Source organism: Accipiter gentilis, chromosome 20 (genome assembly GCF_929443795.1).
Source record: "Accipiter gentilis chromosome 20, bAccGen1.1, whole genome shotgun sequence".
Lineage (NCBI taxonomy): Eukaryota > Metazoa > Chordata > Aves > Accipitriformes > Accipitridae > Astur > Astur gentilis.
The window spans coordinates 24,794,492-24,814,995 of record NC_064899.1 but is presented as its reverse complement, the minus strand read 5'-3'; the positions used below and the strand labels follow the sequence as shown (position 1 = coordinate 24,814,995).

Below are 20,504 nucleotides of genomic sequence, written 5' to 3'. Positions count from 1 at the left end.
CTAGCAGTACTGTCCTGCACATAACCACTCTGGAGCTGATTGAATACAACATACAATAGCATGTGATTTCATTAGTAAGCATACAGAACAGTTAACCAGAGTTGCATAGATGGACTGTGCTTATAATACCCTGAAGAAAAGCTTATCTGATACTACAGTACATCCATTCGCCCAACTAAAGATATTGCTGCTCCATTTGGTCTTCATCAGGGGAACCTGAACAAAACCATAAAACTGTACCTTCACGTCATGTTAAATCTGTGAAGTTGTACGAGAAGATGGCTTCCTCCAACTATTTTTAAAACGCGTATTTCTGCATTGATGATTTGTCGGGTGCTTCATCTTGCTGCCCGTTCTGCACACATACACATTCTGCATTCACGCGTATCTGATCCTTTCATACCGGAGGTATGCTGAGGAGCTAAGTAAATTCTCCTTCTAGTCAACAGGATTGCAACAGAAGCCTTTTAAACATGAAAGTCAAAATGGCACTATTTCGTATGAAACTGTTATGGTTCTGAAACAATAGCTCTGAAAGGTATAAGCCATTAACATAAAACTAAAGCCGGCGACATGAAGACCAGTGTGTAACCAAACCCACCTCCCCAGGGTCAAAAGCCTTACCTTTCTCACCTCTGCAGCACCAAGGCTTTCCGCCTCCTCCCCGTTTCTAAAGTGCAGCTGCCAATTGCTTGCTCCAGCATACCGAAAATCGCATGAGGTAATACAACCGTGTCACCTCAGGGGCTGCCTTCTATTTCTAGCTGACATCTTCACAAATCAAGATTTCACACGTATGATGTACTTAGAGCAAGATTTGGTGGAACACCAAATTTAGCTGGGTAGGAGAAATAGTACTGCAATACTTAATATCCTTGCCTTCTCTCCCTTTCTCCACTGTAATTTCCCCTTTTGGAAGTATGCTTATTAAGAAGAAACAGCAGAAAAATTTTAATCCATCCAAGCAATAGTACTTATGATGCAGTTAGGAACATCTGAATCATCCAGATTTTAGCTAGGCTAAGAATCACTTAGAAAAAACCTGTTTTTCTGGACTACTTTTTTGCATTATTCTCCTCTAACCACTTTTCCTTAATTCAAATGCTAGTCTAAAATCGTTCCAAAAGGTTAAAAAGGCACACAAGCCTTTCCACATGAAGCGGGTAGGGTCTAAATTCATCACATCTACCCTCTGATGGATACAGCCTAAACCACATAATATTAGGAAAAGGTTATTTTCAAACCTGGGTAAGGGACTCATTAATTCTACTTTTGAACTTGCAAACAAAGGTGGAAAACACAAAAAAGCGCCTCCTATTAATCTTGACAAGTCATTACTAAAAAAGTGACCAAAATCAGTAATGCAACAATAAACTTCTACAGCTGTTCTCCAGGACATACAATTTCACTACAGCAAGTTTATTTTGTCTTATCCAAAGTACGGAGCACACTAGGCGCTTAAGCAACATAGATAAATGAGACCTAAGCTGTATGTTTACAAAGACTAAGAAGATGTGTTACACCGCATATTGGCTAGGCTCACATTACCCAAGCAGTGCAGCCCAACAGGGAGATGTGCAGGGCAAAAGGAGGAGCTGGAGGGGTGATGCCCACCCCATGTGGATTTCAGGGAGTTTTGCTTTGGATCAGCTCTGCCCGGTCCTGTGGGCCGAACGCCCGTGAGCGCTCGGCTGACAGTGCCCTCCAACTCAATCTCACCCGTGAGGAACCCAGCGTGCGTGCTGGAGGCTGTGCTGGGACGATCCAAAGTACACGATGGGGAATCGCTCGCGAACACTCTCCCGATTCCAATGCACTAAAGTCAACATATCCTTACGGCAGTTCGTAGCCAGGTTGCCAGACGTTGCTTGGAAAATCTGATCTCTAAAAGTTGATTTCTCTTCGGATCATTTTTATATATAAATCTTGATTTATGATCAAATCCTGAAGCTCTTCTCCCAACAATGTTAGCCTAAGACAAGTTTTACAGACCTCAGTGCTTTGTCCTACAAGAACTGAGTGATCACAAAATGGTGATGGATGTGCTGTTCCGAGGCTATGGCCAGAGTTCAGCTTTAACGCTGCACTGTGCTTTACCAGCAAAAGCAACGAGCTTACCTACTCAGTGCCTGAGTTTAAAAAAATCCAATGAAGCACTGCTCTAAAGACATGGCCCTTGAAAATAATTCTTCGGAAAAAAACAACCTGTGGACACATCATAGCTATGCCTGGTGAAGACGTCCCAGCAAGTCGTGGGACAGACTAACAAGACATCATCAGCTAGCAGCTTTGTCTTCTCTCTCAGTACCTCAAAGCCAGACTCAGGAGTAAGCATTTTTTAAGTAGGTAGATGAGGATGAATAGAAGGAGCCATAGGTCATAATAAAAATCAGTATTTTAAGCAACCTGATATTTATGATATTAAGCAACCAAAGTCACCAAAACTAAGGAAATTATTCCCATATAGCTTTCAAAGTATAGCAAAAGACACAGAATTAAATATATTTTGAAAAAGAAAAGAAAAATTCAGGGCTTAAACTGACATATTTCCACTCCTACCCCACTAGAATAATTTTTAAGTGACCTGAACAGCTTTATTTGCTCCACCAGCAAAAACTCAATACAAAAATCAACAACAGTATCTTTCATCTGTTCAGGAAGGAACATAACAAGGTTTATGAAATAGTGTGGTAACTGCTTAGCCAAGTGTGTACACAGCTATAACAACTCATCATCCAGTGTGGTTTACTGTTGCTTAAAGCAAACGGCAGATGTTTCAAAAACTGAAGTAAGATTTATGCAGCCCATAGGTAAGCGGAAAGGACTGCAGGGTAGCCTTTTCTCAGCCACTCAGATTTTTGAGAGTCGATTTAGATGATACAAAGATCCTTGTGTTTTACAGTAATTCAGGTAGATAGTATTTTCCTCCCTATATAATGAAAAAAATCCTAATAACAAGGATTTATTTATTTTCAGAATTCAGAGTATCTGTGTCTACAGAGAAACAAGCTGCCTAACTGCAGAGACAAGTATATACAAAGAATAAAAGAAATTTAAATTCTTTACTGCAATAGGCTGGCAAGGATGCTATAAATAAAATCCAAAATGGTATTCACTAGCTGTTCATTTCATACACCAAGCTATGATGTGGTCACTTCACAGGGGGGAAACCCCATCACTCCAAGACCTAGGGGATACTCTGTTTCACACCGACTTCTTCCCTTTTTATTTCCTCTGACAAATTCCTCCTCTGTCATCAAAACTCAAAAGCTAACAGTACGTACCCCCACCTCTGCTGCAGATAAAATATATGCCTTTTACTACAGCTCAACTAATGCAAAGTAAACATGTAAGTTAACTTGCTTGTTTGAGTTCTAAGTCTGCCGTTGTTAGTGGGATCATCCAGAAACACTGAACTGACAGGTATGTTTTAAAAATCACCTTTTCAAAAGCACATTGGAGACAGACAGACAGACAGAAGGGAAAGACAGACAGACAGAAGGGAAAGACAGACAGACAGAAGGGAAAGACAGACAGACAGAAAGGGGTCTTAGGTCATAGACTTCTGAATAAAACTCAAGAAGGGACATGCCTTTGTTTCCCCCTTTCACCAGCAATTAGACATGAAACAGCGCTTCAGATGTTTGCCAAGGGAGCCAGAGACGCAGTATTTGTATGGCTTACTGGCAGTAATAGAGACTTGTAGAATTGGCTTTCTAACCACATGAGAATCAGTATGAAAATCACGTTGACAGCTGAATTATCACAAATCCAGCTGTGACAGGACACAATTTATATCCTTAATATCTCTGATTAAACTTCAGATTTTCCCTCATGAAATCAGGATGATACAGCATAACCACTCCCATCAAACCAGAGATGAGAAAGTATAGTCTTTGGCTGAAAAAAACAAAAACCCATCACAAAACCAGAACCACAAGCAATCCATGAGAATCTAACAAAAATGGTTACTGGAGAATATAGTTTTTTCATTCTAAATCTCCCTATTTCACTGCCAGTGTTACAGAAATAATTAACTAAGTGATGATGAAAGGTGACAATAGTCTTGCTCATTAGGCAGAAAAGACTTGCCAAGTTACCTCTTTTAGAATTAGTGCAATTCTTTTCTTAACAAAAGCATAGGTCAGCTTCTACATACTGACAATAAAGTTTTTTCACCCCAGCAATTCAGGAACAGTATTCTTCTTGTGATTTCTTGTTTTGTTTAGCGGGCAATATTTGAATATATTTTAAGTATCAAGAGCAAAACCAACATTACATGGCTATTTTGAAGGAGAGTCTAGGTCTTGACAAAAAGTCTGAAAAATAGGAACCACCCCTAGATTTATTTCTTTTTCAAAAGAATACTGAAAATGTGTTAATAAACTCAATTCAAATACTGTAAAAGCACATTAATGTAATGTAATCAAAACCTAAAGTTAAAATAGTTTTTCTAATTAAGATCACCCTAGTGGATGATTCACTAACTAAGAATGTGCAGAGAGTAAAGAATTTGCTTCTAAAAGTAGAACACAAGGATGTGTATATGTATCTATACAAACATACAACCCCCCTCAAACTGTACATTCCAAAAACAAGCACAAAAAAAAAGTCTCAACTGCTTCTCATTATCCCATGCTGTGTACCTTAACATAATGTTATTCAACATATGTTCCTCTAGAGAAATGCATGTGTTTGGGAGGGTCTCATTTACATTTATCCTACCAATTTTACCACATCACACAACAGTTGCATCCAATGTACAACCTCATTCGGAAGCCATCTAGTGCAAGTTAGACAAAGCAACTTTGAAATGAAGCATTTTAAGATTTGAAACTGGAAAAACATGAAAGTTATATTGACAGCTATTATGTCTCCAATGAAGTATGACAAACTTGTGTAATTCTTTGCTGATAACAGTATTGGTATTCCTGCAGTTTTAAAAGAGCTGTTCAGCAAGTGTCATAAAACGATAGAGTCCCAAACTGATGCATCCACTGATTTTAACACTTCCCATTCACTATTTCAACTATCAAACCTTCACAAATCAGAATCCCCATTAACGTCAACGAAACTCACTCCAGCCTCTTCTGGTTTTTGGGTTGTTTTTACTACTTAAATGTATATCTACATCAGGACAATTAATACAAACTTGCTACTTCACTGCAGGTCCGTTGGTACAGTTCTCATTCTGATTCCACTTGACAAGGTCAATACTGCAGCCCCTTCTTGCTACAGTTGGCCTTACCAACTGTTTAATAAACACTACCTGTGCTTTTTGTCACTAGAACTGTGCATTGAGATAACTGACAAGTGAGGTAAGTTTACACTAGCCTAGCAAATATACAGCCTTATTGTTATTTCGGCTAATAAATAAAAAAATAGCTTATTAGCATATCACAATATAGTGATAAATTGGCTGATTTTAATCCCTAGATTTTTAACGCTACTGATGTTCAAAGGGGTAGAAATTAAGGAACTGCAACATTCTTCTTTTAGTCACTTAACATTGGAGCGTTTTTTTATCACTCCCTTCTCAACAGGAAGAAACGATTCCTGGTCAGCTGTATAAGAAAGAGCTTGTTCCATTTCTTAAGTCACACACACTTTGAGAAAATTACTTGTCTATATAACAGCCAGTGAAAATATACTCCATCCTTTTATAATGCAAGCCAATGAAACAAAGCTGCTTCTTATGTACTAAAATCTTCCATGAACAGCAAGGAGTCAAGAAAAAAAATAATCCAACGGGTGGCAGATGTGCATTTCTTTGCTTAGGACATCTTTAGATGTCCTAAATCTACCTAGGAGTTTTAGATGATCTAAACCATACAGTTTTACTTTTGGTTTTCATGGGTTTGATTATCAGGTATTTAGATTCCATGCAACTGCAAAAGGCCAACAATGAGAGAACCAAGAGTCAGGGTGCACACAAAAAATTTGTACTAGAAGCTAGGGGTACCGTGTTAGCCCTTCTGTGGCAGCTACCCAATGGTACATTCCTATCCATTATAGCTATGTAAAAACAGGCAGCTTTGTGAAAGACATATCAAGTTAGGCTAAGCTCTCTTACATCTCTCAAGACAAAGATATACAGGCTACACACAGAGCAGTGACAGGGTATAATAAGATTCCAGTCTCTTAAGATAATTTGTTTGAATTCCATACAAAGTGAAACTGAACCACAAGAGGTGAAATCTGAGAAACCGAGAAAGCACCGATAACTTTATAGCAAGACCACTATAAACTTTTCTCTGACAAACGTTAAAGTTTCTATTCAACATCTTTAATAGTCAAAGACTCAGTATCACCAACTCTTAACCGAAAAGCGAGACATGACACATCATATCACAGGTTATTTAGCAGGTACTCTTTTTAATTTTTAAAAGCCGCACTGGATCAAAAAGCAGCAAAAAAAGCCTTTTAAAAAGGCTTCGAAATTGTTTTAGAAGAATCTTCCCTTTAATTTCAATTCTAATCTCAGTTACATTAAAGCCTGTAGGTTATACAAAAAACCAGCTCAAGGCATGAATGAACTGTAACAGGAAAAAAGCTGATGGAAAACTCAAATCTCATATACCTACCTGTTCTTGCTGCAATGAGATGTGTTGCTTTGTCAGGATCATCAGCGCTCAGTACTAGATTCTTCACAATTTTAGCTCCAAGTGCTGTGGCATGATAGTGTTCCCGTGTTTTCTCAATGGGGAAGTTTGTTGGGTAGAGTCCACTAAATATGATGGTTACATCTGCCAACACTTTACTTTTCAGTTCTGGTACTATTTTCCTGATGTCTGGAATTTCCTCAATCTCTTTTTTCAGGTATTTATCATACTTTGTGTAATAATCAGTGTGAACCCGCACAAGGATCTCTTCGAGGTATATTAAATGGTCATCATCATCTGTATCATCCTCCTCCTCTTCTTCCTCCATACTCTGGTCTAAGGACTCACCCATTGTAATTCCAGACTGTTCACTATTCTGAGACTCTGTTTCAGCTTCTTTCTTGTCAGCACAGCCATTTCCTAAATCACAAAGGCTTTCCTGTTCACTTTCTTCTTGTGCTTCAAGATCAGTTTTGTCATGAATATTTTCATGACTAGGTAGAGATTGTGTGTCCCCAGAATGGTTCAACAAACCATCCTTTTTCTCAGTCACATCAGTGCAACTGCCTTTCTGCAAATTTTCATCCTGAAGAGGTTGTTTGGACTTCTTCCAGCTTCTCTTTTCCTCATTCTCACTATCTGATACAGAAGTGGATGACTTTCTGGTATCCAATCCACCGTCACTTTCACTGTCACTAGACAGTTCAAAGTCCAAGTCATTTGTCGTCTTGTCTTGGGTTTGCTGCTTCTCTATCACTGTTCTATCAACTTGTTCTGAAAAAATCGGAGATTCTTTTGTATTTGTCAAATCATTAGCGACCTCACTGTCCATTCTGTGATCAGTGCTATCACTTAAAGAGTCCTGGGCATTAACTTTATCGCTAGAATTCACATCCCAGTCAGACGTTTCACTGCTTACAGAAGTACTTCCATTTGCAGTGCAAGTGTCCTTTGTTGCTTTCTTGAGGCCATTGCTTTGTTCTTCCACACATATAACATTCTTTATTTCTTCAGCATCTTTTGCTGATGTCACTGCTGAATCCAGTGCCTCTGGTTTTGTAGAGTGGTTTACTAAGACACAGGAAATAAATAAATAAATAAAATATATACATATTTTCTCAGGTTTTTTTTGTGGTTTTTTTTTTTTTTAAAGCTTAATCAAAATTTAAAATTTTCCTTAAACACACAGTTTACATATGCAGTTAGACGTCACTCTGTTCAGAAGTGACAACTAGGCTTTTCAAAGTTGTTAAGATACTTCAGGTGTCAATGATTACTATAAAGAACTGGCAAAGCTAAGAAACTTTACTTTTGTAAAGAAGCTGTGTAAACAGCTTTTTTTTTTTTTTTTCATTTTTAAAATCACACTGGTCATAAGTAATTATTTGTTAAGTACGCAAACATTAAAGGATTTGTTTTGTAGCACGAGTTTTACGATTACACCTCAGGGCAACGAAACTACGGCAGAAGAGGAAAAAAAGAAAAAAATAAAAATAGCGCTGAATTCACTTCAGAAGGTCCCAATCCAGAACTACAACTACAAAAACTTCCTTTATAAAACGCCATGGCTTTCATGTACTTCCTATTTTTCAGAGCCAAAATAACTGTATTTTAATAGTTGAAAAAATATACATTTTAGCAATACAAAGATGCTGCTTGAGCTTCATTTGAGACTCTGCTGGAATACAGGTAAAAGGTTAATAGACTCAAAGGCAGAAAAACAGTTTTAGGATGGTCTTCAGATGTCTGCAGAAGAAGAGAGAGACAAAGAAACCGTAGACATCCAGAAATTAGCACACAGACATTCATCAGGAACACTGGATGAAGTCACCCTACTTTGTCTCTCCCGTGTGTGTGCATGTGCCTGCCCTACAAGTAACAATACCAGTCAAGTGTAGAGGTCCCACATCATAGTGGCCTGAATCAGTTTGAGTACATTATTATTGTTTCCATATTGGGCATCTCTAGTTTGACAAGGGAAAAAAGAGTGATGTCACATTAATTTAAAAAAAATCCCTTGGCTAAACTGGAAAAAGCCCTACAATTCTTTGTTAGACATTTTCTTTTAAATATATTTTTCCCCCAATACTAGCACAGTGATGTATACCTTCCAAATCCACCATTTGCATTACACTGCTGAGACTGCTGAACATAAGGTTCTCGTGTCAAATGCCAGAGCACCACATTCAGTAGATGCTAAAAATCCCATGCTAATTTTATGAGCATGATTTAGGCAGGGAGGTAAGTAGAGATCAAAACATTCATTTTCAGCAGTATGTTGAGATCAGAGTTTATTAACTATTACTCCAAAGTGGGAAGGGGACTGAAGAGGGGAGAAAAAACTGCCTTGCTTTACATGGAGGAGGGGAAGACAGAAACTGGTCTCCTCTACACGTTCTTGAACAATTTGGTGTATTGCCAAATGGGATCTCCAGCCGTAACAGCCAAAACACTATTACCAGTACTCCACTTTTGCTGTGGTCACCCACCAAAAGGAAAGCTATCAACAAGAATAGTCCACTTTTACTAAGCTACTTGCATTTATGCTGCAGGAGCACAATAGTCTAGGATTGCTCATCTAAGCACAACAGCAATACTAGTAAGTCACTGTGGTGGTCTTACACAACCACATTTGAAAAGTGGAAAAGGCTGCAAAAGCAGTTTAAAAACTATATAATTACCTTTCTTCTTCATTTGAATTTCTCTTGATCCAGGAGGTGCATTAATATCTCCTATCCCCTGAAAGTATACATATTTCTTCACAGTTATCAAATTGGGTGCAAACTTCCAAACATCCTCTCTATCATCAATGATGCAAACCATGGAATCCCCACATGGGAAGAGATCTCTAAGAGACAAAACAGTTGATAAAATGAACCCAGTTTTAGAAATTAATACTATCAATGAAAGTAGTTTCTGTTGATGTTCTGGTTTATTATGAGCATGGCTGCAGGACATGCTTATATATGAACTTAAAAAAAAAAATCAGCAGTATTAAAATTACAGAATTCAAACTCCAATATTCAAATTAACTAAAGTTAATTAAAAAAGGCAAGTTATTTCTTTAAATCTCTATCCCAAAAGCTAGAAGTAGGAACTAACAAACCTCTGTAAGAACAAAACATTACAACTCTTTGGTCTAGTTTTCAGTTTATGTCAACAAAAAGCCCAAAGCCAGCTATCACATGGTCAATACATTTTTTATATATATATATACATACACACACACACACAGAAGAAAAAGACACAAGAACAGTTTTTGAAGAGTAGACTCATTCAATCCAAGACAAAGGAAGCAAAAAGTACCAATACTTGTATTACCTAGAAGGAGGAGGTACAGTACTTAAGATATACACATGCATGTGAAAACTGAGCAAGAGAAGAAAAAAGCTTCTCGTTTGCTGTGGTCAGATGGGGAGGGGCCAATCATTTTTAATCTAGCTTTATGAAATACTAAACATATCTGTCTTCTAGAAAAAAACCTTGGCTTTCCTCTCTGAAAAAGATCAGAACCTGAATTTAGACTAGAATATGAATTCAAGGCTCTAGATGGAAGCTGCTAGATGTATAGCACATTTGAAAGCCAGAATACTAGATATTATAATATTAATTAGCCTCAAACTGAGAATTTTGGTCTAATTAAAAAACACCACAACATACAAGTCATTATACAAGATCACAAGCCATAAAGTGGAAATATGGTTATTACAAGAATAAAAAAATGTAAGAGAAAACATGATGCCACTGCTTCCTATTCTTACTGTTCTAGTACCACAGAACATAAGTAGATGAAACGCTGCAATGCATAACTTGTCAGTTTTATTGAGATGGTGTTGATACTTAAGAGGCAGATAAAGAAGGCCTATGAACATGTTGAATACAGAGGGAGTAATTTTTATTATATTTAACATATTTTGTCTTTGTTGTCCTGTTTTGTTTAATGCATTAAAGCCATATATACATACATACCTAAGATTCCCAGTTTTAGAAAATGGATCAATACATTCATCCCTTGACAATATCCGGTGGGAAAAAAGCTTCTTTTCAGGGTCCAAAAATCCTTTTGAAAGAAGAAATTAAAAAGTTAATGTTCAAGATGTTTGTTCCTTATGTTCTATACAATTTAGCTGGTTTAATCTGTGCAAGAGCAGTTTAACTAACAGACCATTTTAAGATAAGAGATATTATATGGGGGAAAGGGTAAGTACAGTGGATCAAGTATTTGTAACTAATGCAGTGGGATTAATTTTAAAAATCCCATCACGTTTTCTTTCAACACAGCATCAAAATTGAAATTAAAATAACTAAATTTGTGACAGCTGAATAAATTAGGCTGAAAGAGATACAGCAAGCGATAGATACACATGATTTTTGCAACTTACATTTATCTCTCTATAGGTGGTTCTTTAAAGCTAAATGCTCTCCTTAGCTCATTATGCCTAGGGACTGCAGAGAAGTCTCACAAGAGTCGGCAATGTGCTGCAATACTTAAGCACAATGGGCAAGTTAAGGGACAGTTTCAGCCGGAGCTCTTGCATTTGTAGGTTTTAAGTTGAACCCCTAACAACTACTTTAATATATTTTCATATAATGAATATATCCTCCTGGGATTCCTAGAAGTATTTAGGCCCAGTTGCAGTAGCTTTTCTGACAGAACTCTAAAAAAAAAAAAAAAAAAGACAAAAAAAAAGACAAACCAAAAACAAAACAGGAGAAGCTGTGCTAGCTGATCTTAAATCAAGATAAAATGCCATTATTTAGGAAAATGGTAACTTGGGTGTACAAACACACATGCACATGCTTCTGAACCTAGCCTTCAATAATGAAGTTCATCTTCATGAGCAGATGACAGCCACGTAATCACTTAGAAAGAAACTGGCATTTTACATGCTAATCTGAAGTTTTCATTTTACTGAATTTGTGTTGAAGTTAGCATCAACTTCTCATTATTCTTATAAATAATACACGGCAGTCAATACTTATCTGGGAACAATTTTTTAAAGTTTTACTTTATTTCATTTTAAATGGTGGCCATCTTATAGCCAGAACCAGAGTTCAAAATGACTGCAGACTCTAAGGACCAACTTTAATTTTCTTTCAAGGACCTTTGAGATTTGCTTAGAACACATGTTCAACTCCTTTTAGAAGTCCAGCTCCCAGGAGCATGTTCAGTTGGGTCTTCAAAAAAGGGGTATAAATAAAAAATAATAATAATAAAAAAAATCAGTCATCCCTTCTGGAAAGTTGATCCTGTATGTATTTCATATTAATGTGTAATTGGAATAACTTAAAACCCATAAAAGCAAGAAAATTCCGAGTTAAGGACAGAGGTTCAACCTTAACTCACCCGACTATGCTTAAGAATTGCTGCAAACTCGTAGAATCATCCCCTGTAGTGAGACCCTTGCAGTACCTAGGCATAATGAATTGAGAGAATTAGCTACAAAGGTTTATTGCTGTACACACAGATATTTTGACAAACTACATAAGCTCTCATACAAGTTGCTGTTCTCCCCAACCAACTTCTCTTCTACTAATTAACTGAATACTCAGGGACTCTACACTAAATAGGACAGGAGTGCACTTATTAAATGGTAAAACCACAATGAGGCATTCAGCTGCAGAGTTGTCTAGCTAAAACTGTAAGAAAAGGGAAGTTCAACTAAGAAAGCCCAAACACAGAAACCCTGGCTGCCAGGGATTAGAGATGAAGTAGTGTTCTGGAGCTTTTGAATAATGCTTTGGAGAAGACTTAATAATTTTAATACTTTTTCCCCCTAGGTAATTCACTAAAAATACACTGAGGATACAGGTCACCAGAGATGCACCCTCAAAGATAAAAGCCCATCTTAAGAGATTTGGGTCTTTCAAAGCTAAGCTACTTGAATAGCAATACGGAAAACAGCACTAGTCTTTTAAAGAAAGAAGGTCTTTACATGATTTCAACTGTTTGGTTTCTTTTGGACATTGCCTAGCCAATTTAATCAATATAACAGACATAATCCTAATGTTTTCACATTTCAGGGAAATGGCAGATAACACTTCATTCACTTTCTTCAACAGTATGTTTATATAATCTCTACATCTTTGAAAAGGCTATATTGGCTATTCACTAACCTATTTAGTGATTCTACTCCATGCAAGAGCAAACAAGACGACAAGTGGCTAGATCACGTACTGTTAGTTAAAACATTAACTTTTAATTATGATTGCAAATAGAACATAAATCTGAATAAATAAAAACTTTACATTAAAAATAAGTAGATGCAGATACACCCTCCAAGATAAAACTAAGTAAAGGCTAATATTTAACTTCTATATTAAAAAAAATTAATCATTACATTGCTTTCAGTAACAAAAAGAAATGGGAAACCCTCATTATGAAAAATTCTACTACCTTCAAAGTAAAAATCTTTTCAGAACTTATCTATTGCAAGGTTTAGAATTTTATGATAGTACACTTTGGATATTAACCTTTAATAATGAAGCTGCAGGTTTCAAATTGATGATACCTTCCAAAGTATTGGTGGGTTTTTCTTTAAGAAAAGTCAAAACAGACCACCAAAAAAGCTTCTGTTTAGATGATGTCACTTTTCTGTAGGGGCATTTTGCTGCGAGTTTGTGTGACTTCAGAGCAATTAAAAGGTCTATGTATAAACTCATTGAGTAAACAGAAACATGAAAGTGTTCCCGAGATGTCCTCAACTCAACTTTATTTTATTTATTTATTTATCCCTATCCATTTCCCACATGAAATATTATCATGGTCACAGTTTGCTGCCTTAGTGTTGATAATGATTTTTTTCTTAACAGAACTTTTTCTATTGAAGCATCACTTTGCACAAATCATTCCAGCAGAAGGATAAATGTTGAATTTCTCATTTTGTAAGCATGTTTAAAAAAATAAAAGCCTTTTCTAGAAGTCAGATTGAAGACAAAGACTTGCTGTTTCAAAGCAAAACTGAGCTTCCATTTATTATCATAAATTAGACAGTGTGCTGAGTACACCTCTAAGTAGTTTCTTTAACAAACTGAAGACACTATCATTATCCTTTGACTGCCATCCTACAAGAGACTATTCAGCAGACTTACCTAGCAGAGACTATTCCCTCCAGTTGTTTGTTTTCCAGTATCTCAGACTGGGTCTTTGCACATACACTCTTATCAAGCTGTGTTACCTGATCTTACATAGACTCTCTTCAAAAAGCAAACTTGTAAATTAGACTTGTAAGGTTAAGTTAAAAAAAACCACCACAAAACATCATAAGATGCAATGCTTAAAAGTAACTAACTCATACTGGGGAAGTCTCAAATCTTAGAGACAGATTGAGTTTAAAAGCAATTCCTAGAAGTGATACAACAGTAGGATCCAATGTGAATTTGAAGAAGTCCTTTTAAAAATAAATCTAAACCTGAGTTTCTGAAGAATCAGGTCACCTCCAGTTCTACTTTAGGTCCTACTTTAGAACCTGGAAAGAGCTGTTGACCCCATCTTTCAAGAGCACTGGAGACCTTCACACAACAGCAATTCTGTATATGCACATATTCTGTCAATTATTTATTGAAATACATACTGTAATATACTTGCTGTAGCAAACCATACATATCAATGCCCTCAACTTAGCCCTCCTTTCTAAATTCCACTATAAATCTGAAGAGTGATTTCACATTGCATTAAAGTTGCCTAGTGGCCTCTGAACTCAAAATTCACAGTGGCATGGACTTTTACAACCAGCATTTAAGCTGTCTTCAGTATTAAATACACCAAATTTCTCTTATGCAGAGTAGGAAAAAAAAATAATTAAGTAACAATGGGTAAAATAATTACATAGAAGAGAAATACTATAGGAAGCTCTAGATTACAAAACCTAGAGCTCATCTTCATAAACATACTACAAGATACTACTTTGTAAATGTGTTAGAATAAGAAAGGGTTTAGGAAAAATGACTTCAGCAGACATAAATGGTGTTTACAGATATCAGCTAATCCCACTTAACAGCTGATAGGAGTCAGGTGGGAAGAGGGAAAAGGACTGACAAGACACCATCCGTTTGCAAAATGAGGAAAAAGCCTTCCAGGACATGGAAGGAGCAGCTCAGAGTTCAGATTTCACAAAGAAATATAGGATGTATACAGAGAGCCTAAGAAAACAACCTTTTTCTTATGAAAAAGATTCCCAGCATTTTATTACAAGTCCTTCCTTTATGTAACATAGGGATAATGGTAAAATACCAAACTGACAGCTCTCTTTGAGAAATCATTTAACCAACACTGCCATCAAGTGTTCTCTGTATGTATTAGCTATGTATTTCTCTGTTACTGCATCTTGGTCACACAGGTAAGTATGGGGACCAAAGGCTCTATCAACTGTTTCTCCATACCAATATATTTCAGCTGAAGCTATCATCATCACTGTACAAGTAATCCACTTGTAGTCTGAATGCTTTTGATGAGGTTAGATAGCTTCAGGCAAAAATCCAGCAGTCTGGGGATGTCAGGAAGCAGCAATACCCTAATTTGCTCATTTGGTGGTTATTTCCTCTACGGAACAGATGGAGCAGCTCAAGTATGATGCCCACAAAGAGGCTTGTCACATTATAAGTATCAGTCTGTGCCAGCATGAGGACTGCAGGGTAATCCAAATTTTAGCTTAGAGATTAAAATGAGCAAAGACAGGACCAAATCACATGTTGAGAGAAGATCAACCATTGGAAAGCACTTACACATCATGAGTTAACTACCTCTGCAACTCATTCTTCTCCCTGCCTCCAAAGCATATTTGCTATACGTCTTCTGACCTTAGGCTACATGCAGATTTTGGCACATAGGTCCAAGTGAGGAAGACTGCCCACCCCATTTGTTACTACCAGGTATTTAGACCTAGTGTATAAGAAAACCATTCCCCTTTTGCTACACAAGAAATAACCACACTCTTAAGGACAGCAGGGTAAAAGTGTTAATGCATTAGCAGTACACAACATCTAATCCAGCAGCGAGACTGACAAAGCTTTAGGAAGATTCTTCAAACAACTCAGCCAATAAATACTGAGTAATGTAGAAATGTTCACTTGGAGGGGCAGGACAGGACATGCTTCTCTTGAACTTTCTTTCAAGGAGATCAGTTGGAGCCCACAAATAGGTATCACTTTCTGATTACAGAAGCCTCTTGTATTTGCCATTACAAACATCTTCTGTGGCTTATTTAACATGCATAAAGAATTCTCTAATTACACAATTCTTTTCTAAACCGTTCTAGAGCTAACTAGGATAGTTAGCTCCCTAACTATTTTGGAATCTTCCTTTCTTGCCAAGAAGTGGGATTGCTGGCATAGCGTTGCTGGAGGCATGCATGGCAACATGACACAAAAAAAGCAGATGTGAAAGACAAAGTTAGGAGACATGGAACAGCAGCAACAACAGTTTGACATGCAGAGTCACAACCTAAAACACTGTTAATAAGATTGTCTTAGTCTGACAGGACTTAATAAAGGAAAGTCTGAGGTGAAAATGCTATTCTGTCAAGGAAGACTCAAGATGGGATGAAAGCCAATTTTACAGTTCAAACACATAGTCACACTCCTAACATGAATTTGACCCATATGCTTGCATAACAGGGTAGGTTTCTTTTATGCTTGTTGGAAAAAATAAAACATTTCAGCCAGTGACCCACACCATAGACTACTATTGCTATAGTTTAAATGCAAGTTTTCAGTTACTAGGAGAAAATATTTCTTAAGTTCATGAAAAGAATATGTGAAAATACTGCTAGATCTGTGCTCTTTCTCAAATAAGTGCATCTTGGCTCCAGGATACACACAGAACTGCTGTGAATTGATTTATAGCAGCCAAACTTCCTTTGGTGAAAGGAAACAGCAAGTGGTGGTGGTAGTGTTCCCCACAGGGGGAGATAATTTAATTTTGTTGATTTTTATGGAACTGTTGCTTTAGATTTCTAAGACAAGTGACGTTGGAAATCATTTTTAGAGCCCATCAGCATAATTTCTTACTTGATTCAATAGGAATGCACTAGTTGTCATGCCACAATCTGATTCTGCAACCATCAGGGAAGCAAAAAAAGCATGTCTGATGGGAAAAAATGGATTGTTTTTAAAATTACAGGCCATACAGGCACTGCCTTGCAAATGAGCCAAGAATTCTGCTTACAGTACTATTTAGGAAGTGTTTTTGCACAAAACAAAGAACAAATACTTGTAAACAATCACAGAAAGGAAACTAGTTATAGGAGTATGAAGGCTGATTATGTAAATATTGTTAAATGTAATCTACTACTCACCTGCAATTGTATGTGCATACAGTCTGCTGCCAAAAGTAAAAACATGTAATTCATACAGCTTGGCAATTTTTTCCAGGAATTCCTTACAGTGAGGACGCAACCGAGTATGCAACATAGGCTCACCTCGACCTAACTGGAAATGAAATATTCCCTAGAAGAAAAAGCATGTTTCATATTACCAAAATACCAAACAAAAATGCCAGCATTCCAGAAGTGTCCTCTTCCATCACTTCCACTACTTTTATTTCATCTGACTAGGCTAAAGCAAGTTTCAGCCACAAAGATTATGTGGATGAATAAAATTCAAAGCACATTCTTGCTCTGTGCCAGTCAGTCCAACACTAAGTTTTTGAAATGCAGGAAGCTACACTGTTGAAAAGTTTATGATCAAGGTAACTTTCATTCAAATCTTTACTTACAGCAAACCAATCTGAAAAAAGCAACTTGAGAAATTTCTTAGAAAGTTCAGGCTCTCACTCCAATCAGTACTACTCAGTCTACTTCACTCAGATAGCTTCAATACATATTGAGCTCAGATAAAGACTTTGTTGGATGAAAAAAATATTATGTCTGTGGAAGCACACCATCAGATAGCAAACCAGGAAGGAAGTTTGCATATAAAGGTCCCAGTTAAAAATCTCAAAGTCTTTTAAAAAAATGTTTTTCTTCAAACCATGCATTTATACAGATGAAGATGTAGCCTTTCAAATACACAAGATATTTTAATCTTTAAACTGAATATTCACTGTTCCCTTTCCTCTCAATTGCAAAGTACATTTACAGCTTGGTTTTTGCTAGCGGGTGTGAACACACGCTGAACATACTGGACATGCGAGAATGGCAAGTGGAAAAAAAGAGGAACTAAGCAACCGCAGTTTGCATGACACCGGAGTTTGAATTTGCATCCTCCTGTACAAGACACTGTAGACACATTCCAACGTGCTTCTCATTTTAAAGTTTCCAAATTGGAAATGTTACAAGCCAATAGTCCCTATCAGTTCAATGACAAGTGTTTAAGGAAGAAATTAAACAGCAACACCCAAACTCCCCCCAAAAAACAAAACTGAAGAGAAAAAAAAAATATCACTAGACATATTCATGGAATGACAGACGTAGTAACACACAGGATTATCCCAAAGGGGACTTTGAACACTAATTCACTATAACCACCTCAGACTTGGAGGGAAAAAAGTCTCATTACTGAGTGCTCAGCTTGTGAATCGTAGAGGAAGGAAAGCAGAGATTAAAAATAGCTACCTGAAACTTCTCGCTTAAAGTGACTGGAATGGAAAAGTGCAGGAAAGCATAAATGGAAGAAAACAAACCGTCAATTTAAATGTAGAGAAAAAAAGGAACATATTTCAGAAGACTTATTTCTCATTTTCTGTTATTCTTCAACTACAATTTTACCTAACCACAAAAGAACCATCACCTAAATAGTTAGAAATATTGCTGTCGTTACTTTGGCTTGAAAGTTAACACCAAATACTTACCTTATTAGACATTTGTTGGCAGTGCTGTTCTGTAGTATGGATCAATGTCTGGTCCAAATCTACCATGAGCACCAGTTTTCGATTTCGATGTAGTCGCTGTTGATCTTCTCTTCCTAGCTGCTCAGCTTGCTGTAACAAAATATTCACAACTAAGCTTAGCTTAGAAGAAATGAAATCAGGTTTACTGCCTTTTGTGTATTGTAAACTTGAGAAGTTCTGCTACAAACTAACTGCATAAGAAATGATGCTTCAACATAACTGTAGTGATGGCAGCTTTGTCAGCAACTTTTCTACAGGAAAAAAACAACGTATTCCCGAAGTCTACTCTCAGATCTTTGTGACGCTAGTAACTCTTAAAAATTATAAACTCAACACAACAACTTCCAAATTTAATAAATAAGTAATGACCGAACTAATTGAAGGCCAAGAGTCTTGAAACAAAATTGCAGTAGCTTTGGGGTACACAAAGGGCAAGTTCATCAGTAGGTCTGAAACCTTTGGCTTCTGTGTTCAGCAATTTTGTACCAATTAGGTACAATACGGCTGACAACACTAGGCTGCATATAAAACTGAAGTGCTAAAGACAGAAATAACTGTAACTGTCAACCTAAGATGAAAGAATACATGACTCCAGACATAAATAGTTAGACTATGTAGTTCTATGTGGGCACTGACATCAAAGACCTTATACTCCAGTAAATCTGAGCCGAAGTTTACTCCTCTTGTGCATATTTACAAACTTTCAAAGTACCACATTAAGGTCTGTGTTCACTTTAACCACTTCTGATAGCAAGCCGCAGTGTTACCCATGAGACAGGTAAACTTAAAGGCAAAGTTAAGTGGAGCATTACGAAGCAGCAGGAGTCAAGTGCAAACTGCCCTTTGAAACACTCTGTAATGGGGACACTTCTAGCTACTTATATTTTCACTTTTCTTCTCATTGGTGGTCTCGGAAGAGTTACAAAAAAAAAAAAAAGAACAGAACAAGCAGCAACATGAAAAGGTAAAAAAAAGATCAAGTTGGTAAGGAAGATAAATAAAATGTTTATCGTCAAAATAAACATACTTTTTCCTCTAAAGAAACTGAGGGATGAAAATCGTCTTTTGATAACTCAGCTGAATGGAATATTTGAAAAATCATGAAATAAGTTTAACATACAGATAAGTTGCAAACAAACTAGCTTTACTCTATCTAGTGGGACTAATTTCAAGGTGAAGGGCGAAGCTAGGGTTCAAAGACATTGCAAACTTTGAACACATTTCAGCTAGTGGAAACTGAATTTTCTACAAACTGCTCATTCTTGGAGACAAAACCATTAAAGTACTAAGTTTTTCAGGCTGCTGTCACAGAAGTGCCATCTTTTCAGTGCACAGCTCTAAAAAAACACTATAAAACCTAATTAGCAATCAATCTGCATTAGGGTGAACACACAAAAACCCTGGGCTACTGATGTTCAACACCAAGTTCCTCTTCAAAGGCAAGTCAAACTTTCTGTATGAAGTATATACAACATTGAAGAAACTCCTATAATTAAGCTTCTCAACTGTGAAGCTACAGTGAAACGTATAAATAAAGAAAGCATGATGGTACGTACCTCAGAGCTAACTTTCAGTTCTGGGACACTGTGAACCATAGACACAGTTGCTGTGGATAATGGCACATTCTGCTTTCCATTCTTGCTTCGTATCCTAACCATTCAGGGAAAAGAAGCATCAAAAGAGAGCAATAGTTCAGTGAAAAGTTGAATATGCTAAAATCTGTAGTATCAAACTAGTCACCACCAAAAAACTATAATTAAAAAGAGCTATTTTGACTAATACATTAATTCAAATTCTTGTTAATGCAAGTTACTGAACGAAACGGAGAAAGAGATCAAAGCAGCTCACCATAAAAACCTTGCAAGTCACTATAATTAGTTGTGCTTCCATATAATTATTTCAAGAAAAATGACACTAAGATGAAACAGACAGCTTATAAGTGTTTTCTAATGCCAATCAATGCATAGATAACTACTAAACCATTCAAATTTAAAAGTATTCCTTTCCTTTTTTGCAATCATTCAGCATGCAATTACCTACTTTTCTCCAAGCCAGACTAGGAAATAAATTTAAGC

At 36.8% G+C, this 20,504-nt stretch overlaps 1 protein-coding gene across 1 annotated transcript in view; it reads right to left on the bottom strand.

Moving 5' to 3' along the window:
- CTDP1 (CTD phosphatase subunit 1) overlaps nucleotides 1–20,504 on the bottom strand; it is a 113,579-nt gene that overhangs the window by 73,808 nt on the left and 19,267 nt on the right. The window contains exons 3-8 of the mRNA XM_049824205.1: nucleotides 19,986–20,079; nucleotides 18,391–18,519; nucleotides 16,898–17,048; nucleotides 10,572–10,662; nucleotides 9,284–9,450; nucleotides 6,585–7,673 (exon numbers count right to left, since the gene is read on the bottom strand). Of these exons, the coding sequence (XP_049680162.1) occupies nucleotides 6,585–7,673; nucleotides 9,284–9,450; nucleotides 10,572–10,662; nucleotides 16,898–17,048; nucleotides 18,391–18,519; nucleotides 19,986–20,079 (1,721 nt within the window). The remainder of the gene's footprint in view (nucleotides 1–6,584; nucleotides 7,674–9,283; nucleotides 9,451–10,571; nucleotides 10,663–16,897; nucleotides 17,049–18,390; nucleotides 18,520–19,985; nucleotides 20,080–20,504) is intronic.